The 26,117-nt window shown below is 42.8% G+C and overlaps 1 protein-coding gene across 2 annotated transcripts in view; it reads right to left on the reverse strand.

The window, feature by feature from the left end:
* Window positions 1–2,932: 2,932 nt before the first annotated feature.
* The window catches only part of LOC138960346 (coiled-coil domain-containing protein 33-like), a 57,738-nt gene continuing 34,553 nt past the window's right edge, over window positions 2,933–26,117 (reverse strand). For both annotated transcript variants that reach the window (XM_070332224.1, XM_070332223.1), the window contains exons 17-24: window positions 10,635–10,780; window positions 9,388–9,641; window positions 8,389–8,477; window positions 7,327–7,519; window positions 6,536–6,609; window positions 6,115–6,222; window positions 4,797–4,916; window positions 2,933–4,349 (exon numbers count right to left, since the gene is read on the reverse strand). In XM_070332224.1, the coding sequence (XP_070188325.1) occupies window positions 4,347–4,349; window positions 4,797–4,916; window positions 6,115–6,222; window positions 6,536–6,609; window positions 7,327–7,519; window positions 8,389–8,477; window positions 9,388–9,641; window positions 10,635–10,780 (987 nt within the window). In that variant the 3' untranslated portion in view covers window positions 2,933–4,346. The remainder of the gene's footprint in view (window positions 4,350–4,796; window positions 4,917–6,114; window positions 6,223–6,535; window positions 6,610–7,326; window positions 7,520–8,388; window positions 8,478–9,387; window positions 9,642–10,634; window positions 10,781–26,117) is intronic.

A 26,117-nucleotide genomic window follows, 5' to 3' on the forward strand; every position in this document is an offset into this window, starting at 1 on the left:
ATCTGCAGGTTACATTCTTATATTGTAGTGTAGTGGTGATAGTAATGGAGAATGATTGGGTGAGGTGAAAGTAATGGAGAATGATTGGGTGAGGTGAAAGTAATGGAGAATGATTGGGTGAGGTGAAAGTTTCTTTACTTTCCTTTCCTTGTGAGAGTTACTTGTTCTCGCAGTTTTCTTATCATGAACGCTTGTGAATGACGTGCACCTGCAGTTGCCAGTCGATACCTCAACTTTGATGTGAACGTTTTCTCCTTTTATTTTGTGCTTTCAAACTGTGAAAAACGTTACATCTTTAGGAACATGATGATGTATGAGTACCCAATTTTATTTTTTGTGTCCAATGATTCTCTTTTCTGTGTACCTGTTGCCTACCTTGTGTGACTATCATAGCTATTGTAACTGCAACTGATATTTTGGCATGCACATTAGCAATCTTGAGTTTGAATTATGTGTCACTAGGAAAACATATCAGCTTGTAAATGTGGCTTCTGTCAAAGTGGTTGTCATGCTAGGTATTGAGTAACTTGTATCTATCAGTACCCCCCGCGGGTTAGGAGGAGTCCCATATTGGTTGGGACGAGAAAGAATTTACCCGATGCTCCCCAGCATGTCGTAAGAGGCGACTAACGGATTCTGTTTCTCCTTTTACCCTTGTTAAGTGTTTCTTGTATAGAATATAGTCAGTGTTTGTAAAGATTTTAGTCAAGCAGTATGTAAGAAATGTTAAGTCCTTTGTACTGGAAACTTGCATTCTCCCAGTAAGGTAATATATTGTACTACGTTGCAAGCCCCTGGAGCAAATTTTTGATTAGTGCTTTTGTGAACAAGAAACAATTGACAAGTGGCTCTATCCCATCACCCCCCTTCCCTCCGTCGCGATATGACCTTGAACGGTTGAAAACGACGTTAAACACCAAATAAAGAAAGAAAGTATCTATCAGTTTAAGATGCTGAACCCCTTCTGTTATCTTACTGTTGTATGTCAATGCACTTTTGCTCTTTGTAAGTTTTTACGCACTGTGTTTTTATGTTGTTATTTCATGATTTGCTAGTTCATGTTTGGTTGTGCAGTGGCAAGATGGATTGATTTCTCGTAATTGTTAGAATTGTCAGTCCCAGCTTTCGGGAAGTGACTGTTACTTTAGGTCTATAGCACAGTAGTGATGTATAGCACAATAGTGATGTATAGCACAGTAGTGATATGCCACTTAGCTGTGGTTAATACCCCAGCTGTGGTGCGTAAGGGCGGCAGGAGAGAGAGAGGGAGAGAGGGAAAGAAATGACATCCTCAGATAGGACATGATGCTTTATTTTTGTGTTTTTGTATGGTTCTTTGTCCCCGTTGGTGTTGTTGTTTTTCTTTCATCTTTTGTGTTGATTTCAGATTTGATTTGTTTTTTTTATCTCACCCAACAACTTGGTCATCAATGATACACTGTAAATATCAAGTATATGTGTGTAAGCGTCGGATGAAGCGAGGAAAGAGTGCGAGATTGGTTATGTTGTGTAATATACCGGTGAACGCAAGAACCTGATGTGATGGTTTTGTGCTTGTAGTGAACTGTTAGCAAGGCGAGTGATGGTTTTGTGCTTGTAGTGAACTGTTAGCAAGGCGAGTGCATTAAGCTGGTGTGCAGGCAGGGGTGGTGAGTTGTTCAGGTCATGGTTGCTGACAGGCCTGAGATCGTTTTAATTATCTGCAACCGGGAAGCAGCATGTTTATCGTACTATTCTGCCCCTGTAGTTTGATCATTATGTACTTTCAGGCCTAACAGTAAGATTGGTGGAGATTTTAGCACCTAACTTTGTATCTACCTACATTCCTTTTTCTCTTTTGGTTTTAGTATTTTTCAGTTGGAGTATTTGATTTCAAAATGTTTCAGTAGGGCTAGCATTATTTATAATTCTTTTCTTTTTTCTGCCTTCTTGCTCATTCACCTGTATTTTTTCCAAAAATCTCTTCTCTTGCCGCTTGTCTCGCGATTCATGTATAGTTTAATCTGTTAGTGTTCTGATGTAAGTCCAGCAGTAGATAGGTTAAGCCTATTTTAACATACTGGAAACTGGTAATCTTCCAGTAGGTATTAATTTAGTTTTACTAAAGCCTGCTGGGACACAAGTAATGGGTTAGTGCATTTGTAAACAGGAATCGCTTGACAAGTGGCCCCCTTCATCCCCCCCTTCCTCGTCCTGATATGGCTCTGCGTAGTCGGCTGGACGTTAAGCAACAAATAAACAAACAAACAAGCATTATTTATAAAAAATATATATAAAAAAATTCTTTGAGGAAAAAAAGTGGCTTTGAGAAAAGAAGTGTTGGAAAGTTTCTTCCCAATTTGTCAGGCAGTTTTTTTAATATTTTTTTTTTTTTTTTAAGAAATGCAGAATTTTTATAGAATTTCTAGGTTGGTATTTGACTTGATTCCTACTCGCTCTTTTTACATACAGCAGGTTTCTCAACTATTTCAGCTTGAATTTCCTATGCTGCTTAAACTTTAATCATTTGAACTGATGAGACCCGGTTGAACAAAAACTCTTACTTTTTGTGAAAAGGGCCAAGTCATTTGACATGTGAAGTGTATATCTTAACATTTTCTGGCTGTGCTTTCCCGTTGTGTTGCCATGAACACCTGATTGTGATGTGCTGTTTGTATCTGGAATGTGTGTGCCATTGATTATAGTCATGTCAGATGAAGCATTAAATGTGATTATTATCGTCAAAACTGACTTGTATGTAGCTGTGATTTGTCTGCCTGTTGGAGTAGCAATGTTCATGCTCATACACTACAGGCATAGTGAAGTAATTGTTAATAATTTTCCTTATCTCTCTCTCTCTCTCTCTCTCTCTCTCTCTCTCTCTCTCACACACACACACACACACACACACACACACACACACACCACACACAATAAATTACTGTGCAAAGTATTTTGTCTCATAATTTAAATGGATGAAATTCTCATGAATGTATTTTGACTACATACAGAAATAAATGAAGCAGCAGTATCTGCAATGAAAATAGACGGGTAAAAACACTAGAAAATAGAGTCTGCTTTCATTCGGTTTTAGTTTTTTTAAACATGGAATTAAATTGGTTTTCACAAAGACATATCAAGCGACTGTACACATCATCTCCGACAAAAATAATATAGTAGAAAACCCCACTTACAAATGCACCAGTTGACAATGAAAACACAAATATTTGTACAAAATGTACATAAAATACCAAATTCATTTACTTTCAGAATTTACTGCAGTTCGACAGACACATATATAAATTATAATATTAAGTTTATCAAAGATCACAATAATAATTGTTTTCATTTATTCAAAAAAAATGTAACCAGACAAGTATTACAAATATGTTCCATTTTGTGTGAGACAAGAATTCCGACCTCCTTTCCTCAGGTGTACCCAAATGAACACGAAAAGAGAAGTGCTTAGCACCAATATTCTGTACAACAGTTTGTCATGCTGAGAGAATAGAGAGAAACTGAAAATAAATATATGTAATACTTCTGAGGTTAGGAATCTGTTACTGTTGCTTTTTTTCTACACAAAGAATACGGCTAGCAAACGCCGAAATACAAAAGGGGTACAAGTGGAGAAAGCTTAAAATCTGATTTAAAATGTATGGGTTCTGCAAGAATCCCTGTTTTGAGAAGAACAGCACCAGAAACATTTCTATTCCCAACATGGTTTCTATGGAAGTCACCGCAGTTTCCTGCCTGAAATATTCATTGCTTTTCATCTTTAATTATAAGTGGGAACTGATCAGATGCATTGCTCATCTGCCTTCCATAACAAAAGAGGACATACATAATTATGTGGGCTGTTACAAAAGAGGACAGATGTGGGCTATTTAAGCTATTTAAAGCAGTTTTACCTAAAAGAGTGTGTGAGAGATTTTAATTGGCAAACAAATCCAGTATGGTTTTAAAACTTAAGTTTCTTGGAAAACCTCACAAAACCATGTTTTACAGTTTCCATCGTGAACAATGACCTCTGTTCTTCACCGAGAAAATGATAATGCGGATCACTGATGACATGTTGCCCCTGTAGAGTAAGCTGTGTGGTATCGCTCACATGAAGGAAGATGGGTGATCCGAATTCGCTTCTGACAACTCTTGCTGTAGAGCAAAATCTTGATGTGGTGCAAGTGACGTTTGATTTGTTTCTAGTCCGTTTCAGCAGTGACACACTGGTTCCCACAGTTCATTAGATGTTTCAAACTTTACTGTCTATGAAATACAGAGTGTTTGTTTCACAGACAGTAGGCACAGGTAGCTGGTCAGACATTCACATGGTAGGTCTGCAAAGCTTGAGTGTTTGGGTTCTGGAGCTACTGCTCTCGCAAAAGACACAAAAAAAGAAACATGAACAACTTTGCACCATAAAATTACTCATTAATATACATTCAGCTTAACAACAACGAAAGCAACATCAAGTCATTTCAAAGAGTTTCAAGATGCATTTTTATTGACTTTTAGTTTGCATCACAAAAATGGCTTGTTTTTAAAAACATATATTACACAAAAAAGTATACCCTTTAATTGTGTACTATTGCATTGCTTAGCCGCATGCATACATTTATCTGTGCCTTAATTTGTGTACACATATGTTGATGATCAATACACCTGTCTCTCTATTCCACACTTTGGTTAGATGTCCATTCAAGCAGAGAGCAGAAGAACTTGCAATTAAATGCTTCCAGTTCCCTACTTGGCAAGACAGATAACTGTCTGCAATGGCAATAAGCAACCACAATTTCTTACAGAGCAAAGGGACTCACCAATACAGGATAATCATGAAGGACCATTCCACCAGATCGCCCAAAGCCGTGTTCATTCTCGTTCATCCGTATCTGCAAATCTGCCCTCTCTCTGCCCCACTGCCGGGAGTTTTCTGCCAGCTGCATATGATAAAGCAGTAATGCTAATGCAATAGTAATCACATAAAAAAAAACTGTGAGCAAAGGATTTAGGCAAAACATGTCCTAGAATCAGTTGTGGGAGAAAACATCGTAAAGATGAATTTGTCATAGACTTCAACTCGTACGTAGGCTGTAAGACTGTCTCATTTGAAATATCAGATGGAAAGATAATCGCTGTTAATGTTCACAATAACTTCCACAGATACAGTGGAACCCCCAGGCGGGTTAGGGGGAAGAATTTACCCGATGCTCCCCAGCATGTCGTAAGAGGCGACTAACGGATTCTGTTTCTCCTTTTACTCTTGTTAAGTGTTTCTTGTATAGAATATAGTCAATTTTTGTAAAGATTTTAGTCAAGCAGTATGCAAGAAATGTTAAGTCCTTTGTACTGGAAACTTGCATTCTCCCTGTAAGGTAATACATTGTACTACGTTGCAAGCCCCTGGAGCACATTTTTGATTAGGCCAAAAAAAAAAATAGGTCTGTTTACGGTAACCCGACCGACCCTAGTTTTTTCGCGCGACCCTAGACTTTTTTTTGGCATTTGGGGAAAAAAAAAAAAAAAATCTTGGTTTTTTTTGCAAAATAACGTAAAAATATGGTTTTTTGGAAAAAAAAAAAAAAAAACAAACAAAACAATCCCGACCTACCGACCCTATTTTTTGGGCCTATGTTACCGTAAACAGACCTTTTTTTTTTTTTGGCCTTAGTGCTTTTGTGAACAAGAAACAAGTGGCTCTATCCCATCTCCCCCCTTTCCCCGTCGCGATATAACCTTCGTGGTTGAAAACGACGTTAAACAACCAAATAAAGAAGGAAAGACAGTGGAACCCCCTCCCCCCTGATTTCAGGTTCCCTCTTTCATTTTAAGACCTAGCTTATTTCAGATTGTCTGTTTATTACCTCTGTAAATTCTCCCTCCTCTTTTCAAAACCATAGTATCTCGGATTGTTGGAGGTCTAAAAAGGGGCTTCTGGAGAGACCTTTTATGTGCAGACTCAGAGACGATATCCATGTCCCATCCCTGTGTTACCACAGTGATTACAACCTAAACACGCATTCAACTGGGTATCTCATCTAAAGTTGGGGTAACACCCAGGTACATGCCCCTAATGGTTTGACCGTGAGGGTGGTAAAACCACAGTTATCATCATCCCTGCCCTTTGGATGAACTGACCTGTTTCTCTAGGGACATGATGCGTCCTTCGGCTCTCTCCAGGGCCTGGTACAGTTCCAGCTTCTCCATGTCCTCTGTGCCTGCTTTCCCCGCCCTCATCAGCTGGTCCTATTCATCAAAACCAAATGTACTGTGGCTCATATGGACGAGCTATGCAACACGATAGATAAGACATCATCATCTTTAATTCTTTCTCTTCATTCATGGGCTGAAACTCACACGACTTTTACGTGTATGACCGTTTTACCCCGACATTTCGGCAGCCATGCGCCGCTTTCGGGGGATGCATGCTTGGTATTTTCATGTTTCTATAACCCACCGAACTCTGACATGGGTTACAGGACTTTTTCCGTGCGCACTTGGCCGTGTGCTTGGATGTACACATGAAGGGGGATAAGGCACTAAGAGATCTCAAACTTACCCGCATTTCTTCCATTTGTTGCCTCAGTCGTTTGTTTTCTTCCATGAGGGCTGAACTTGTATCAGCGTTCACATCTGGGGAAAGAAAAATGTCCTTTATTGATAGAACAAAATTTCATTGGAAGAAGCAGTTCAGTAACGGAAGCTTTACTTTTTCATCTGAGCTGCTGACTGATCATATGTATTTGACCAAACCATTTTCTGTGGCCACCATATTATTATAAGCTTGTCATTTGTTTTGATACAATTAAGTACAGCGAATAAAAAATTCTGTTGAGGATATTCGGTTCACAGAGTAACAGGCTCTTCTCTTTTGAGTCTAATTCAAATTCAATACCTTTCGGGATATGCGATTTGTGAGTAGCAGGCTCTCCCTTTTTGAGAGCAATTCGAATTCAGTACCTTTCGGGATATGCGATTTGTGAGTAACAGGCTCTCCCCTTTTGAGAACAACTCGAGTTCAGTACCTTTCGGGATATGCGATTTGTGAGTAACAGGCTCTTCCCTTTTGAGAGCAACTCGAATTGAGTACCTTTCGGGATATGCGATTTGTGAGTAAAAGGCTCTCCCCTTTTGAGAGCAACTCGAATTGAGTACCTTTCGGGATATGCGATTTGTGAGTAAAAGGCTCTCCCCTTTTGAGAGCAACTCGAATTGAGTACCTTTCGGGATATGCGATTTGTGAGTAACAGGCTCTTCCCTTTTGAGAGCAACTCGAATTGAGTACCTTTCGGGATATGCGATTTGTGAGTAAAAGGCTCTCCCCTTTTGAGAGCAACTCGAATTGAGTACCTTTCGGGATATGCGATTTGTCTCTCAGTTTGTCCACGATGCGTTCCAACTTCTCGATGACCTTCTCCTGCTTGCGACACGTCTCCTCCAGACGTCTCACTTTGTTCACCTTCTCCTGCAGCCTCTGCAGCAGCTCCTGCTGGCTGGCGTGGGCGTGAGACATGCGTAGGTACTCCTTCTCCTTGTCATTTTTCTGTACAGACACACACACAGTCAGACATGCAGGGACAAGCAGACAGACATACAGACACATGAGCAGACAGACACAAGCACAGATAGAGATATATACAGACACACACACAGGCAGACATGCAATGACAGGCAGACAAACAGACAGCCAGATGAGCAGACAGACATACAGGCAGACAGATATACAGACACACACACATAGTCAGACATGCAGTGACAGGCAGACAGGCAGACATAATATGAACAGACACGTGCACTGACAGACAAACAGATAAATTATACCGACAGACACAAGCACATACACACGCGCATGTACACACAAAGACAGACACACACAGCTGTACAGAATTTATATACACAGTTCTGTTCATCGCTTTGGTTTTTCTAATGTTGTAAGATGCAAGCCGGGGTGAAAGACAGGGAGATTTCGCCGTATACACTATTCAGGGGCGGACGAGGAGGGGGGCACAGGGGGCACGTGCCCACCCCCCCCCCCCCGAAAAAAAAAAAAAAAGAAGAAGAAAAAAAAAAGATTTGTCTATGCTGATTCTATGACCATTTCTAAGTTCAAATGGCACCAGATAGCACCATTTTGCTTCTTTGGGACAAAACAAATTTCCGGGGGGGCATGCCCCCGGACCCCCCTAGCAAATTCGGGCGCTTCGCGCATATCACATTCACTTTCGATTCAAAGTGCCCCCTCCCCCTTACAAAGCAACTGATCCGCCCCTGCTATTTTTCTCTCATTCTTTGTTTTTTAGTTTTTGTCTTTCTGCACAGCGAAGGAGTCACTGGCTGCATCGAGTTTTCAACCAAATCCTATGTGTAGTTTGTTTGTTTTGTGCTTGTTTTTGAGCAGATAATTTGACATACCTTGATGAGTTCGTTCTGTAGCTTCTGTACTTTGTCTTTATACTGCTTCAGTTCTGTCGTCTGCGACGCCAGCTTCTGCCGCAGGGTGGCTGAATGAAGAGCAAGAGACAGACACAATCAGTCAAATCCTCAGCTCTGCATGCACAGTGCTACAGGTCTTTGATATCTTCAGGTTCGTTTTTCATTCCGACTGTGGACGCAGGCGCAAAACAGATTGGAAGAGAAAAGAGAGGAGAGTTAAAAGAAACAAGATAAAACAAAATGTAGCCAAGGCAAACTGGCCAACCTGCGTTAAATGACAACTTATCTATCTTAGACCATCATTTTACATGCGACATGGCATGGGTCTTGAATAGAGAGAGAGAGAGAGGGAGGGGGGGTCAGAGAATCCGTTGTTGCCGAGGCGAATATATAAACATCAGCTTTAAAAAATAAATAAAAACTACACACACGCGAGACAGTCATATTACATACTTTATGTCTCACAATTATTTTTGTTTCGGGGGGGGGGGGGGAGGAGACGAGAGAGACGGATAGACGTACGGACAGAGTGGCAGACAAGAGAGAGAGAGAGAGAGAGAGAGAGAGAGAGAGACGGATAGACGTACGGACAAACAGAGTGGCAGACAAGAAAGAGAGAGAGAGAGAGAGAGAGAGAGAGAGAGACGGATGGACAAACAGAGAGGCAGACAAGAGAGAGAGACTGAGACGGATGGACGGACGGACAGAGGCAGACGAGAGAGACGAGAGAGAGAGAGAGAGAGAGAGAGAGAGAGAGAGAGAGAGAGAGAGAGAGAGAGAGAGAGAGAGAGAGAGACTGGTGTACGGACGGACAAACAGAGGCAGACAAGAGAGAGAGAGAGAGAGAGAGAGAGAAAGAGAGAGAGAGAGAGAGAGAGAGAGAGAGAGAGAGAGAGAGAGAGAGAGAGAGAGAGAGAGAGAGAGAGAGAGACTCGGAGAGAGAGAAAGAGAGTCTGCTATACACTTTTAACCTCTTACTGTATCTGGACACGAGGTCCCCCTTGGTGAGCCCGTCCACTTGAGTGGAGTCCGTCATGATCCGGGTGGTGTCGCTGTAGTTGCCCACCTGCAGCCTCAGCTTGCTGTTGGTGCCCTCTACCTCGCGCAGGTTGTTTCGAAGGGTCATGATGTCCTGACCCATGCGGGTCACCGCTTGCCGGTAGTTGTCCATCTCGCGCATCTGCTGGTCCATTATTGACATGGTGGTGGCGTCCAGGTCAGCGTTCACCGTTCTGTGTCAGGCGGTGGGAGAATGGAAGAGGAGGTGTTGTTAGTGGGTTTCGGAGACAGTGAGAGAGAGAAAGAGGGAGAGGGAGACAGAGGGAGAGAGAGGGAGAGGGAAAGAGAGGAAGACAGACAGACAGACAGACAAAATTAGAGATAGAGGGGAGATTCAGAGACAGAGAGAGAGAGAGAGAGTCTGACAGACTGACGGACAGACAGATTGACAGACAATCAGAGAGTGTTTGTGTGTGTGCGAGCTAGGGGAGGGGAACGGGGGGGGGGGGGGGGGGAGAAAATGACATCTGGAAAGATTCTCTAACTTTCTACGATTCGCAGATGTGATGTAAGCAGCGAAATTGGATAGCTTATGAACAATTTCCTGTCTGTCAAATGGACACTGAGAAGGGTGGACAGGTAGTGGAGGCTTTTTAATTTAGTAACTGGGTGTTCTCGACGGTAGTCCCTGGTTTCTTCTGTCTATCTGATGTATCTGATAGATTGTTAGGCCTACCGTTAAGTTTTTGGGAGACATAAACATAAAAAAGTGACTAATTTGGGGCAATCTGTTTGTGTTTATTCCCTGCTTCTTCGTCGACATCACCTGGTATAATTTCACGGGAACGCCTGTTTAGCCGCGATTCCTAATTTTGTAACTTCTTACCTTTACTCACGTAAAGACTATACGCTCGAAAGGTTTTTATTCCCTTGATATTTGTTCGGTGTTATTTCTGCTTGTTTGAGTTTTCTTCTTCTTTTCTTTTCATCGTAAATGCCAGACCGTATGTGTACGTTTGTTTCTGATATGTCACGTGTCTTCAACATCTTCAAAAACAGAAAGAGCCTGAGGGGAGACAGGGTGTCGAAAGTGGAGCGTACGAGAAACAAAGATATGAAGGAGCACCACGATTATAACTGCGTTCCGTGATGCTTTTCTTTGTGCTCAGTGCGGTGGTCACCTGCATCTTTCTCAACGGCAGTACAGTACTTTGTCAGGGCCTCACCTTCTACTGGCCTGAACTGTTGGAGCGGGGGCTGGTCTGGTGGCCTGGGCCCCAGCTGAGGCGTTGGGGTCGTTGAAGATGTACTGGTACTCGGGCAGGATGGACTCCATGGCGTCGTATGGCGGCATTTCGCCATCTTTGATCGGCTGCAACGTCACAGGAAAGACGTTTGCTTACAACAGTGCCAACGACTTGATTTCATTAAAACGGGGATGCAAATCTTGACAGATGCGCCGTGGCCAGGCTGGACTATACACCGAAAGACACCATGCTGAAACCGCTGTGGACTCTACGCCGGCAGAAAGACACCATGCTGAAACCGCTGTGGACTCTACGCCGGCAGAAAGACACGACTGTGGTAACCCAACGACTTTGACATCAAGATCTACTGATACCGCACGGACAGGTACGATGTTAAATGGATCCCAGGCACCGAGAATTTCGCCGATACCAGTATGCTAGATGTAATTGTTTCATGCAGGCATGTTTTTTTGATTGTGACGTTTTTACACCCCCGGTATAGGGGTGTGTATAGGATTCGGTCCATGTGTTTGTTTGTTTGTTTGTGTTCGCATATAGATCTCAAGAATGAGCGAACCGATCGTCACCAAACTTGGTGAACAGGTTCTATACATTCCTGAGACGGTCCTTACAAAAACTGGGACCAGTCAAACACACGATTAGGGAGTTATTGGTGTGTATAGGATTCGCTCGATGTGTTTGTTTGTGTGTTTGTGTTCGCATATAGATCTCAAGAATGAACAAACCGATCGTCACCAAACTTGGTGAACAGGTGCTATACATTCCTGAGACGGTCCTTACAAAAATTGGGACCAGTAAAACACACGGTTAGGGAGTTATTGGTGGATTAAGATTCTACAAGGACTTATAGAGGGACATATTAATGGTCAAAGGGAAATAACCTTCTCAGTTGGTGGCAGTGAGAATGGTTATTTCCCTTTGACCAACGGGGGTGTTTTTCCTACCTCGGAGGAATTTCTTGTTTTTATAGTCTCATATGCGTGATAACAAATGTTTTAAATAGTTTTATCATCCAACGCCGCCAGTCTGGTGGGGTTACGGGGGGGGGGAGGGCAGCTGTGTCCATAATGTTGTTTAGCGTAGTGTCTTTCGACATTGGGACTTTCATTTTTTCATCCGTTCAGCATTGTATCCGTTCATAATATGCATAGAATTCGTTTGGCGTCAAGTTCGTTCGGTATTGTGTCTATTAGTCATAGGCTCTGTTTGGTATCGTGTTCGTCCGGCGTAGAGTCCGCAGGCAGAATTGTCCATCCGGCATTTTGTCGTTCGGCATGGTGTCTTTGGACGCTTCGTCCGGTCACTCGCAGATCCGGCAAATTTGAAAAGTGCAGCTTGCGGGTTGTCAGTAGACAATATTTGTCTGTCCATGGTTGTGTCTCCATGTCTTCTCTTACTGTCCGGTAACCTTTGTTTGGTCATCAAGTTTTGTTGATGTTGTCTGTATTATGCCTCGTCCGGTAACCTTTGTTTGGTCATCAAGTTTTGTTGATGTTGTCTGTATTATGCCTCCGTAAGATTACCGCCAAAGGCTTACTCGGATAACAGATGCTTTGTTCACATTTGAGCTCACTCTGTCCAGGAGCGGTAACAAACTTGCAAGCACTTTTCAATACAAAAATCATTTCACGCGTTAAAGATTCGATTATTAGTACTTAGATGCAAAATGGCTGCAGTGAGTGCAGTGCTGCGATGAAGCAACAAGAAAAGCAACCACAAAAAAACAAACCACCAAAACAGTGGTGCGATGAAGCAATATGAAAAGCACACAGCCAGAAAAAGAAGACCCAAACAGTCAGTGGTGCGATGAAGTAATAAGAAAAGCACACAGCCAGAAAAAGAAGACCCAAACAGTCAGTGGTGCGATGAAGTAATAAGAAAAGCACACGGCCACAAAAAGAAGACCCAAACAGTCAGTGGTGCGATGAAGCAATATGAAAAGCACACAGCCAGAAAAAGAAGACCCAAACAGTCAGTGGTGCGATGAAGCAATATGAAAAGCACACAGCCAGAAAAAGAAGACCCAAACAGTCAGTGGTGCGATGAAGCAATATGAAAAGCACACAGCCAGAAAAAGAAGACCCAAACAGTCAGTGGTGCGATGAAGCAATATGAAAAGCACACAGCCAGAAAAAGAAGACCCAAACAGTCAGTGGTGCGATGAAGCAATATGAAAAGCACACAGCCAGAAAAAGAAGACCCAAACAGTCAGTGGTGCGATGAAGCAATATGAAAAGCACACAGCCAGAAAAAGAAGACCCAAACAGTCAGTGGTGCGATGAAGCAATATGAAAAGCACACAGCCAGAAAAAGAAGACCCAAACAGTCAGTGGTGCGATGAAGCAATATGAAAAGCACACAGCCAGAAAAAGAAGACCCAAACAGTCAGTGGTGCGATGAAGCAATATGAAAAGCACACAGCCAGAAAAAGAAGACCCAAACAGTCAGTGGTGCGATGAAGCAATATGAAAAGCACACAGCCAGAAAAAGAAGACCCAAACAGTCAGTGGTGCGATGAAGCAATAAGAAAAGCACACAGCCAGAAAAAGAAGACCCAAACAGTCAGTGGTGCGATGAAGCAATAAGAAAAGCACACGGCCAGAAAAAGAAGACCCAAACAGTCAGTGGTGCGATGAAGCAATATGAAAAGCACACAGCCAGAAAAAGAAGACCCAAACAGTCAGTGGTGCGATGAAGCAATATGAAAAGCACACAGCCAGAAAAAGAAGACCCAAACAGTCAGTGGTGCGATGAAGCAATATGAAAAGCACACAGCCAGAAAAAGAAGACCCAAACAGTCAGTGGTGCGATGAAGCAATATGAAAAGCACACAGCCAGAAAAAGAAGACCCAAACAGTCAGTGGTGCGATGAAGCAATATGAAAAGCACACAGCCAGAAAAAGAAGACCCAAACAGTCAGTGGTGCGATGAAGCAATATGAAAAGCACACAGCCAGAAAAAGAAGACCCAAACAGTCAGTGGTGCGATGAAGCAATATGAAAAGCACACAGCCAGAAAAAGAAGACCCAAACAGTCAGTGGTGCGATGAAGCAATATGAAAAGCACACAGCCAGAAAAAGAAGACCCAAACAGTCAGTGGTGCGATGAAGTAATAAGAAAAGCACACAGCCAGAAAAAGAAGACCCAAACAGTCAGTGGTGCGATGAAGTAATAAGAAAAGCACACGGCCACAAAAAGAAGACCCAAACAGTCAGTGGTGCGATGAAGTAATAAGAAAAGCACACAGCCAGAAAAAGAAGACCCAAACAGTCAGTGGTGCGATGAAGCAATATGAAAAGCACACAGCCAGAAAAAGAAGACCCAAACAGTCAGTGGTGCGATGAAGCAATATGAAAAGCACACAGCCAGAAAAAGAAGACCCAAACAGTCAGTGGTGCGATGAAGCAATATGAAAAGCACACAGCCAGAAAAAGAAGACCCAAACAGTCAGTGGTGCGATGAAGCAATATGAAAAGCACACAGCCAGAAAAAGAAGACCCAAACAGTCAGTGGTGCGATGAAGCAATATGAAAAGCACACAGCCAGAAAAAGAAGACCCAAACAGTCAGTGGTGCGATGAAGCAATATGAAAAGCACACAGCCAGAAAAAGAAGACCCAAACAGTCAGTGGTGCGATGAAGCAATATGAAAAGCACACAGCCAGAAAAAGAAGACCCAAACAGTCAGTGGTGCGATGAAGCAATATGAAAAGCACACAGCCAGAAAAAGAAGACCCAAACAGTCAGTGGTGCGATGAAGCAATATGAAAAGCACACAGCCAGAAAAAGAAGACCCAAACAGTCAGTGGTGCGATGAAGCAATATGAAAAGCACACAGCCAGAAAAAGAAGACCCAAACAGTCAGTGGTGCGATGAAGCAATATGAAAAGCACACAGCCAGAAAAAGAAGACCCAAACAGTCAGTGGTGCGATGAAGCAATATGAAAAGCACACAGCCAGAAAAAGAAGACCCAAACAGTCAGTGGTGCGATGAAGCAATATGAAAAGCACACAGCCAGAAAAAGAAGACCCAAACAGTCAGTGGTGCGATGAAGCAATATGAAAAGCACACAGCCAGAAAAAGAAGACCCAAACAGTCAGTGGTGCGATGAAGCAATATGAAAAGCACACAGCCAGAAAAAGAAGACCCAAACAGTCAGTGGTGCGATGAAGCAATATGAAAAGCACACAGCCAGAAAAAGAAGACCCAAACAGTCAGTGGTGCGATGAAGCAATATGAAAAGCACACAGCCAGAAAAAGAAGACCCAAACAGTCAGTGGTGCGATGAAGCAATATGAAAAGCACACAGCCAGAAAAAGAAGACCCAAACAGTCAGTGGTGCGATGAAGCAATATGAAAAGCACACAGCCAGAAAAAGAAGACCCAAACAGTCAGTGGTGCGATGAAGCAATATGAAAAGCACACAGCCAGAAAAAGAAGACCCAAACAGTCAGTGGTGCGATGAAGCAATATGAAAAGCACACAGCCAGAAAAAGAAGACCCAAACAGTCAGTGGTGCGATGAAGCAATATGAAAAGCACACAGCCAGAAAAAGAAGACCCAAACAGTCAGTGGTGCGATGAAGCAATATGAAAAGCACACAGCCAGAAAAAGAAGACCCAAACAGTCAGTGGTGCGATGAAGCAATATGAAAAGCACACAGCCAGAAAAAGAAGACCCAAACAGTCAGTGGTGCGATGAAGCAATATGAAAAGCACACAGCCAGAAAAAGAAGACCCAAACAGTCAGTGGTGCGATGAAGCAATATGAAAAGCACACAGCCAGAAAAAGAAGACCCAAACAGTCAGTGGTGCGATGAAGCAATATGAAAAGCACACAGCCAGAAAAAGAAGACCCAAACAGTCAGTGGTGCGATGAAGCAATATGAAAAGCACACAGCCAGAAAAAGAAGACCCAAACAGTCAGTGGTGCGATGAAGCAATATGAAAAGCACACAGCCAGAAAAAGAAGACCCAAACAGTCAGTGGTGCGATGAAGCAATATGAAAAGCACACAGCCAGAAAAAGAAGACCCAAACAGTCAGTGGTGCGATGAAGCAATATGAAAAGCACACAGCCAGAAAAAGAAGACCCAAACAGTCAGTGGTGCGATGAAGCAATATGAAAAGCACACAGCCAGAAAAAGAAGACCCAAACAGTCAGTGGTGCGATGAAGCAATATGAAAAGCACACAGCCAGAAAAAGAAGACCCAAACAGTCAGTGGTGCGATGAAGCAATATGAAAAGCACACAGCCAGAAAAAGAAGACCCAAACAGTCAGTGGTGCGATGAAGCAATATGAAAAGCACACGGCCACAAAAAGAAGACCCAAACAGTCAGTGGTGCGATGAAGTAATAAGAAAAGCACACAGCCAGAAAAAGAAGACCCAAACAGTCAGTGGTGCGATGAAGTAATAAGAAAAGCACACGGCCAGAAAAAGAAGACCCAAACTGTCAGTGGTGCGATGAAGCAATAAGAAAAGCACACAGCCAGAAAAAGAAGACCCAAACAGTCAGTGGTGCGATGAAGCAATAAGAAAAGCACACGGCCAGAAAAAGAAGACCCAAACAGTCAGTGGTGCGATGAAGCAATAAGAAAAGCACACAGCCAGAAAAAGAAGACCCAAACAGTCAGTGGTGCGATGAAGCAATAAGAAAAGCACACGGCCAGAAAAAGAAGACCCAAACAGTCAGTGGTGCGATGAAGCAATACGAAAAGCACACGGCCAGAAAAAGAAGACCCAAACAGTCAGTGGTGCGATGAAGCAATAAGAAAAGCACACGGCCAGAAAAAGAAGACCCAAACAGTCAGTGGTGCGATGAAGCAATAAGAAAAGCACACACCCAGAAAAAGAAGACCCAAACAGTCAGTGGTGCGATGAAGTAATAAGAAAAGCACACAGCCAGAAAAAGAAGACCCAAACAGTCAGTGGTGCGATGAAGCAATAAGAAAAGCACACAGCCAGAAAAAGAAGACCCAAACAGTCAGTGGTGCGATGAAGCAATAAGAAAAGCACACGGCCAGAAAAAGAAGACCCAAACAGTCAGTGGTGCGATGAAGTAATAAGAAAAGCACACGGCCAGAAAAAGAAGACCCAAACTGTCAGTGGTGCGATGAAGCAATAAGAAAAGCACACAGCCAGAAAAAGAAGACCCAAACAGTCAGTGGTGCGATGAAGCAATAAGAAAAAGAAGACCCAAACAGTCAGTGGTGCGATGAAGCAATAAGAAAAGCACACAGCCAGAAAAAGAAGACCCAAACAGTCAGTGGTGCGATGAAGCAATAAGAAAAGCACACAGCCAGAAAAAGAAGACCCAAACAGTCAGTGGTGCGATGAAGCAATAAGAAAAGCACACGGTCAGAAAAAGAAGACCCAAACAGTCAGTGGTGCGATGAAGCAATAAGAAAAGCTCACAGCCAGAAAAAGAAGACCCAAACAGTCAGTGGTGCGATGAACCAATAAGAAAAGCACACGGCCAGAAAAAGAAGACCCAAACAGTCAGTGGTGCGATGAAGCAATAAGAAAAGCACACGGCCAGAAAAAGAAGACCCAAACAGTCAGTGGTGCGATGAAGCAATAAGAAAAGCACACAGCCAGAAAAAGAAGACCCAAACAGTCAGTGGTGCGATGAAGCAATAAGAAAAGCACACAGCCAGAAAAAGAAGACCCAAACAGTCAGTGGTGCGATGAAGCAATAAGAAAAGCACACGGCCAGAAAAAGAAGACCCAAACAGTCAGTGGTGCGATGAAGCAATATGAAAAGCACACAGCCAGAAAAAGAAGACCCAAACAGTCAGTGGTGCGATGAAGCAATATGAAAAGCACACGGCCAGAAAAAGAAGACCCAAACAGTCAGTGGTGCGATGAAGCAATATGAAAAGCACACGGCCAGAAAAAGAAGACCCAAACAGTCAGTGGTGCGATGAAGCAATAAGAAAAGCACACAGCCAGAAAAAGAAGACCCAAACAGTCAGTGGTGCGATGAAGCAATAAGAAAAGCACACAGCCAGAAAAAGAAGACCCAAACAGTCAGTGGTGCGATGAAGCAATAAGAAAAGCACACGGCCAGAAAAAGAAGACCCAAACAGTCAGTGGTGCGATGAAGCAATATGAAAAGCACACAGCCAGAAAAAGAAGACCCAAACAGTCAGTGGTGCGATGAAGCAATATGAAAAGCACACGGCCAGAAAAAGAAGACCCAAACAGTCAGTGGTGCGATGAAGCAATATGAAAAGCACACGGCCAGAAAAAGAAGACCCGAACAGTCAGTGGTGCGATGAAGCAATAAGAAAAGCACACGGCCAGAAAAAGAAGACCCAAACAGTCAGTGGTGCGATGAAGCAATAAGAAAAGCACACGGCCAGAAAAAGAAGACCCAAACAGTCAGTGGTGCGATGAAGCAATAAGAAAAGCACACGGCCAGAAAAAGAAGACCCAAACAGTCAGTGGTGCGATGAAGCAATAAGAAAAGCACACGGCCAGAAAAAGAAGACCCAAACAGTCAGTGGTGCGATGAAGCAATAAAAAAAGCACACAGCCAGAAAAAGAAGACCCGAACAGTCAGTGGTGCGATGAAGCAATAAGAAAAGCACACGGCCAGAAAAAGAAGACCCGAACAGTCAGTGGTGCGATGAAGCAATAAGAAAAGCACACGGCCAGAAAAAGAAGACCCGAACAGTCAGTGGTGCGATGAAGCAATAAGAAAAGCACACGGCCAGAAAAAGAAGACCCGAACAGTCAGTGGTGCGATGAAGCAATAAGAAAAGCACACGGCCAGAAAAAGAAGACCCAAACAGTCAGTGGTGCGATGAAGCAATATGAAAAGCACACGGCCAGAAAAAGAAGACCCAAACAGTCAGTGGTGCGATGAAGCAATAAGAAAAGCACACGGCCAGAAAAAGAAGACCCAAACAGTCAGTGGTGCGATGAAGCAATATGAAAAGCACACAGCCAGAAAAAGAAGACCCAAACAGTCAGTGGTGCGATGAAGCAATATGAAAAGCACACGGCCAGAAAAAGAAGACCCAAACAGTCAGTGGTGCGATGAAGCAATATGAAAAGCACACAGCCAGAAAAAGAAGACCCAAACAGTCAGTGGTGCGATGAAGCAATATGAAAAGCACACGGCCAGAAAAAGAAGACCCAAACAGTCAGTGGTGCGATGAAGCAATATGAAAAGCACACGGCCAGAAAAAGAAGACCCGAACAGTCAGTGGTGCGATGAAGCAATAAGAAAAGCACACGGCCAGAAAAAGAAGACCCAAACAGTCAGTGGTGCGATGAAGCAATAAGAAAAGCACACGGCCAGAAAAAGAAGACCCAAACAGTCAGTGGTGCGATGAAGCAATAAGAAAAGCACACGGCCAGAAAAAGAAGACCCAAACAGTCAGTGGTGCGATGAAGCAATAAGAAAAGCACACGGCCAGAAAAAGAAGACCCAAACAGTCAGTGGTGCGATGAAGCAATAAAAAAAGCACACAGCCAGAAAAAGAAGACCCGAACAGTCAGTGGTGCGATGAAGCAATAAGAAAAGCACACGGCCAGAAAAAGAAGACCCAAACAGTCAGTGGTGCGATGAAGCAATAAGAAAAGCACACGGCCAGAAAAAGAAGACCCAAACAGTCAGTGGTGCGATGAAGCAATAAGAAAAGCACACAGCCAGAAAAAGAAGACCCGAACAGTCAGTGGTGCGATGAAGCAATAAGAAAAGCACACAGCCAGAAAAAGAAGACCCAAACAGTCAGTGGTGCGATGAAGCAATAAGAAAAGCTCACAGCCAGAAAAAGAAGACCCAAACAGTCAGTGGTGCGATGAAGCAATAAGAAAAGCACACGGCCAGAAAAAGAAGACCCAAACAGTCAGTGGTGCGATGAAGCAATAAGAAAAGCACACAGCCAGAAAAAGAAGACCCAAACAGTCAGTGGTGCGATGAAGCAATAAGAAAAGCACACGGCCAGAAAAAGAAGACCCAAACAGTCAGTGGTGCGATGAAGCAATAAGAAAAGCACACAGCCAGAAAAAGAAGACCCAAACAGTCAGTGGTGCGATGAAGCAATAAGAAAAGCACACAGCCAGAAAAAGAAGACCCAAACAGTCAGTGGTGCGATGAAGCAATAAGAAAAGCACACAGCCAGAAAAAGAAGACCCAAACAGTCAGTGGTGCGATGAAGCAATAAGAAAAGCACATTACCAAAGAAATGAACACCCAAAGAAATCCGGATTTGTGCTTCCCAAGTGACCAAGAAACAAAAGAGGGATAAAAAAACAAAAAGACACACCACAACCTCAGGCAATCAACCGAAGAGGAAAAATAAGTGAAAAGGCGGGGTGGGGGGGGGGGGGTGGTGGTGTATAGCAGGGAATCTATGGGAGGGTTTTAATACACCAAACTAGGGTCACATTCACAGTCTTCTTTGAAAACAGTCAATGGTAGTTTTGTTTTAAGTGTTCGGACTTAGAACATTCTCGAGACGTTGAAATAATCAATATGATGAATATTATGAATATAATGGCCGATGATACAGTACTGCATCAACTATATTGTTCCGACAGGCAACATTCTCGAGATATTGATATAATAAATAATGGCCGGTGATACAGTACATAAACCAATGTTTCGACAGCACGAATTATGAAATCAACTTGAGTTATGTGAGCACAGTCATTGGTGTTCAATATTCGTGCGAAACCTCGTAAACAATCCAATAGCTCTCATATGAACAACGCCCCAAATTTTAGATCAAACTTTCAATAAATCCGTCACAAAATCAAATCGATCCTCCAAAGGTCCAGTCGATATTGGGGATTAGTGATCACCACCCCAGATGCGTATCCCAGGAACAGACGACCCTCGTTATTGACTCTCCCTTCTTTCTCCACTACCCAAACTCATCGTCAGCGCCTCAGACCACAACATCATAACTTTCATTAACTCGCTCGCAAACTCTCATTAATCACAGTTTCTACGTCAGTCACGGACGAATATGGGGTTTCTTTCTCTCCTACTTGCTTTAGTTACCTGGCCAACAGTCTAGGAGTCAAGTTATGGGATTCTTAATGCCCGACAACCGAGGCTGATCCATTGATTTCTCTGACCGTCTGTTCGTGTTAGGAGCTCATTTTGACTTAAGTTTCCGGGAGAGGGTGGCATTAGACGGGCGAGTGATGGACCTGTGTCGGCAAATAATTGATGAGCGTAACCCGGGTAGGACAGTGTTGAGCGAGTGCTTTAGTGACCTTCCTCTACGGAGCGAACTGAGAAAACGCTTTTCGTAACACTTTAATTGACATATTTATTTTCCTTTTCTTTTATTTACTTTTTCAATTTGCGACTCCTCGCATAGACCTCAAACTTGAGAAATGAAATGAAGCGGTGGCCTAGCACTGATGACAAAACGGGACAGAAAAAAAATTCACTCGAAGGTCTTGGTTACTGTTGTCATCTTCTCGCAACGTCAACGAGTCGGGATATGGCTGGGTTATTCTTGAAAGTGTGGGACACTAACAAGCACAGAGCATCTTCCCACAACCAGTGTCAGGACAGAGAACAAGATGGAGGTGTGGAGAATAGGATCGGATGTGTGTGTGTGTGTGAATGCTTTAAATGGGGGAAAGCTGAGAGAAGATGTTAAAGCCATCTTGATTATTAAGTGAGCATGATAATCACAGCATGAAGTGCACCGTGTGGGAGTCATCGGTATAACATATTTGTAATTAGTGAGTAGGTTTTTGGAATAGTTGAAGTAGTATTAGCTGGTGCGAGTGCTCTTTGATGACTCCCTCATTAGCATAACATACTGCGTAAGGCTTGGCCTCGTAATCCCTTACACCCAAAGCGACTACCAGTGAACACGCGCCAAATCAGGAACAATAACATTTCACAATACAACATGGCGAGCGTCACGAACACAGAGCCAAACTGCGCGAACCATTGACACCTCAGCCTTTTACAGGACCGTCCAACCCTTTACACATGTTGGCATTGACACCTCAGCCTTTTGCAGGAACGTCCAACCCTTTACACATGTTGGCATTGACACCTCAGCCTTTTGCAGGACCGTCCAACCCTTTACACATGTTGGCATTGACACCTCAGCCGTGACAGGACCGTCCAACCCTTTACACATGTTGGCATTGACACCTCAGCCTTTTACAGGAACGTCCAACCCTTTACACATGATGGCATTGACACCTCAGCCTTTTACAGGAACGTCCAATCCTTTACACATGATGGCATTGACACCTCAGCCTTTTGCAGGACCGTCCAATCCTTTACACATGATGGCATTGACACCTCAGCCTTTTACAGGAACGTCCAACCCTTTACACATGATGGCATTGACACCTCAGCCTTTTACAGGAACGTCCAACCCTTTACACATGATGGCATTGACACCTCAGCCTTTTACAGGAACGTCCAACCCTTTACACATGTTGGCATTGACACCTCAGCCTTTTACAGGAACGTCCAACCCTTTACACATGTTGGCATTGACACCTCAGCCTTTTACAGGAACGTCCAACACTTTACACATGATGGCATTGACACCTCAGCCTTTTACAGGAACGTCCAACACTTTACACATGATGGCATTGACACCTCAGCCTTTTACAGGAACGTCCAACCCTTTACACATGATGGCATTGACACCTCAGCCTTTTACAGGAACGTCCAACACTTTACACATGATGGCATTGACACCTCAGCCTTTTACAGGAACGTCCAACCCTTTACACATGTTGGCATTGACACCTCAGCCTTTTACAGGAACGTCCAACCCTTTACACATGTTGGCATTGACACCTCAGCCTTTTACAGGACCGTCCAACACTTTACACATGTTGGCATTGACATCATAATAAATCATATTCAAAAGAAAGAAAGAGGGTAAGAACATGACATAGGCTTACATGACCAAGTTTTAAGAGTTAAGAGTACATTTTTCTTGTTGAAAGACACACGGACCTCAATGAATGTCAAAAACGCATACTTACTTCAATTTTGCAAGTAAGTTACATTATTTTTCGATGGGAGGGTATCTACCGGACATTTATTCTTCTCTTAGTAACTAATTTGGCCCCAAATCACGGTCGTACGACGTCCCTGCTTTGTTTTTGTTTTGCGGCTCTATCTGCAAACACTTTTGTCAGCGTTTTCTTGAAAAATCAAGGTAATTTTATATTGTAATCGAAATAACTTCATCATACAACCGTCTTCACTTCATAACAAGTGATTTTATATTCATATTATCAATTGACTGTCAGAAAGACTGATGGTGTGAACATGTTATAACGCACATACCAAAATATTGTGAAAAATGTTGAAAGGAATGCAAAGGCATCTCTTTGTTCACTCGAACATTAATCATTTTATGGAAATCAGACTCAAATATTGTACTTCAACGCTTAAAGATGTACTTGACTGAACTTGCAAGCTGAACTGAGAATTTCCCTTTGTTCCCAACCTAACGTCATAATAGGCTAACTGCACTGAAAGACAAAAACTTATTCTAAACCGATCACCTGTACAGTCCACTTCTAACTGGTCACAGTGTGCCACCAGGTACAGTACTGGCCTTGTGTTCAAGATGCACGGCAGGGAAGAAAACAGGCCACCCACTTACCTCAGAAGTGTACGGTCTGTAATACATGGTCGCCATTTTGATAACTTGTTGCGCTTTCCACTCCACTCAACAAACTTTTACAAAGTTTTCTGTCCCTCAAATGTCACACATATACACAGACACACGTAAAACAACACCCGGGAACAAAACGTCTTTAGACTAGCCCATGATCACTTGCGCAGTGAATATATGGTGGACGTGTTTGCTGAAGCGAGGCATTGTTTTGAACCAAGACCGGAGATTAGGTATCGATTCAGCAAGTCTGATAAAAAGTTCGAGCAAGTGGGTTGTTCGCCTCAAGTCGCTAGCTCGCTCGGCGTAAAGTAGCGCGGGGGCTTTGTTTACACGTCGCTATGCGACCACCAACCCCCCTGTCTAAGGCAACTTAGGCGAAAGACGTCGCGAGATAAAGGCACGTTTCTTCTCTCACACAACCCTACAGCTTTTAGTGGCAGTCGTAAAGCAAATACGTGTTCGGAATGAATTGGTGTGTTCGATTCCGCTCTTCTTCTTTTCTTTTCTTGACGAGGCCTGTGACGATTTTCTCTAGCTGGGTGTGTGTATGTTTTTCCTTTCAGCCTAAATCGTTCATGGTGATATGAATTACTATCTGTGCCGGGGCTATTTTGGAGGTATAGGGACGAGACAGGTATTGTGATTTCTATACAAGTTTGTGGACCATCCAAGACATTCTGTCGACACCGTAGTGATTTAAAAGAGATAGGTAGCTAAGAGGTTTTGAGACAGGAAAAGACCTGGCCTTTTTTCCACAGTGTTTTGGCCTTATACACTTTTAATGTTATTTGTAAATGTATAGGACAGTCCTGTTAGTCTTAACTTTAGGCTTCAGGATTCTAATGCTGATGTCTTATTTATGTGCACAAAAAACAGTACAAAGATAATAATGTTCCGACTTTGATTGCATTAGGATTATATGAATTAGAAATGAAACTGACAACATTTTAGAAACAAGAAAGTAATTCCTTTCTACTTTATCTTATTGTTCTGCATATGCTTTTGTTTGTGTGTTTGTTTGATTGATTGTTTGTTTGTTAGTTTGTTTATTTGTTTGTTTGTTTGTTCGTTTGAGTTTTTTGTGTAAATGGTCAACTTTCGGGAGCTAAATGACTTATCAAGTGTATTCTGTACTAGACAAAATCAGCATTGTAGTATGAAGCTTTTTTTTTTAGGGGGAGGGGGGCGTTTTAATTATGTTGATGTTAATAATGTGAAAGTGACAGTATGGCATTCTTGGTGATGGACAAGATCATAAGTGAGAGAATAAAACAAGAGTACTTTCGTATGTTTATAGGTAAAATTATAGGGCATAGTAAGTAAAGCCAGACTATAAGATTATAACATTCATTAAATCAAATAAGCAAACGAGCAATCTGTAACATTTACTCGACACTAGTTTTTCAAGTCATGCAGATTACAGACATGTGTAGTAAGAAACAAAAACCCATGAATCTTGTTTCCCGAACGGACTAGCCGGCGCTTAAATAAAACAACCAATTAGGGCTTAATCAATCAATCAATATGAGGCTTATATCGCGCATATTCCGTGGGCACAGTTCTAAGCGCAGGGATTTATTTTTTTTATTTGTATTTATTTTTTTATGCAATATATATCGCGCACATATTCAAGGCGCAGGGATTTATTTATGCCGTGTGAGATGGACTTTGTTTTACACAATACATCACGCATTCACATCGGCCAGCAGATCGCAGCCATTTCGGCGCATATCTTACTTTTCACGGCCTATTATTCCAAGTCACACGGGTATTTTGGTGGACATTTTTATCTATGCCTATACAATTTTGCCAGGAAAGACCCTTTTGTCAATCGTGGGATCTTTAACGTGCACACCCCAATGTAGTGTATTAATCAACATACCGCCGTGCGCGAAGAATCAGCCATCAGTTATTCAGATGAGCAACCAGCCAGTGAACACATATATCCAATCTCCGTGTTAGCAGCCATGGAGTCAAAGTGTGAAAGACCACATGAAGTATGACTGGAGATAGGAAAATCAACCCGCTGTCCTTTTCAAATAGACCTTCCCATTGCGTTTGGCTTATCAATTGAATGGTACAAACATCGCGGCCACCGCTCTATTAGGAAGTATACCACGAACTTTTCAACCACTTGACAGGTGGCACTGAATCAGTGACGAGAGAAAGAGAGAAAGAGGGGGTTTAACCCCCAACTGGGCTTTATTTTATTCTATTTGCACAGATATGGCATTAGCTTTGGTGTGTGTGTGTGTGTGTGTGTGTGTGTGTGTGTGTGTGTGTGTGTGAGAGAGAGAGAGAGAGAGAGAGAAAGAGAGAAAGAAAGAGAGAGAGAGATAGAGTGAGAGAGATAGAGAGAGAGACTATTTCTCTCTCTAAATTGGTGAGTTTATTTCAGCTACAATACACGAACTCAGGCCAGTGTCGCAGACGAATGGCCAGGCTGCTTCTAAATTGTCGTATAGGCCTAAAAATAACTGGTGCATAAAGCAACGCAGCTTGCATGAAACCTGGAACCACACAATCTGGCAGGTATTGAAACCTGGAACCACACTATCTGGCAGGTATTGAAACCTGGAACCACACAATCTGGCAGGTATTGAAACCTGGAACCACACAATCTGGCAGGTATTGAAACCTGGAACCACACAATCTGGCAGGTATTGAAACTTATAAGTATGCGGAGGTACCATCAACAGAGAATATATCGCGGTTTGTAATTATTTAATCTCAAGTGAAAAAAATAAAAGGTCAGTTCACATACTAATTATCAACACATGTTTTTGACGAACAACTAAGCCT

Source organism: Littorina saxatilis, linkage group LG2 (assembly GCF_037325665.1).
Source record: "Littorina saxatilis isolate snail1 linkage group LG2, US_GU_Lsax_2.0, whole genome shotgun sequence".
In the NCBI taxonomy this organism is placed as follows: Eukaryota; Metazoa; Mollusca; class Gastropoda; order Littorinimorpha; family Littorinidae; genus Littorina; species Littorina saxatilis.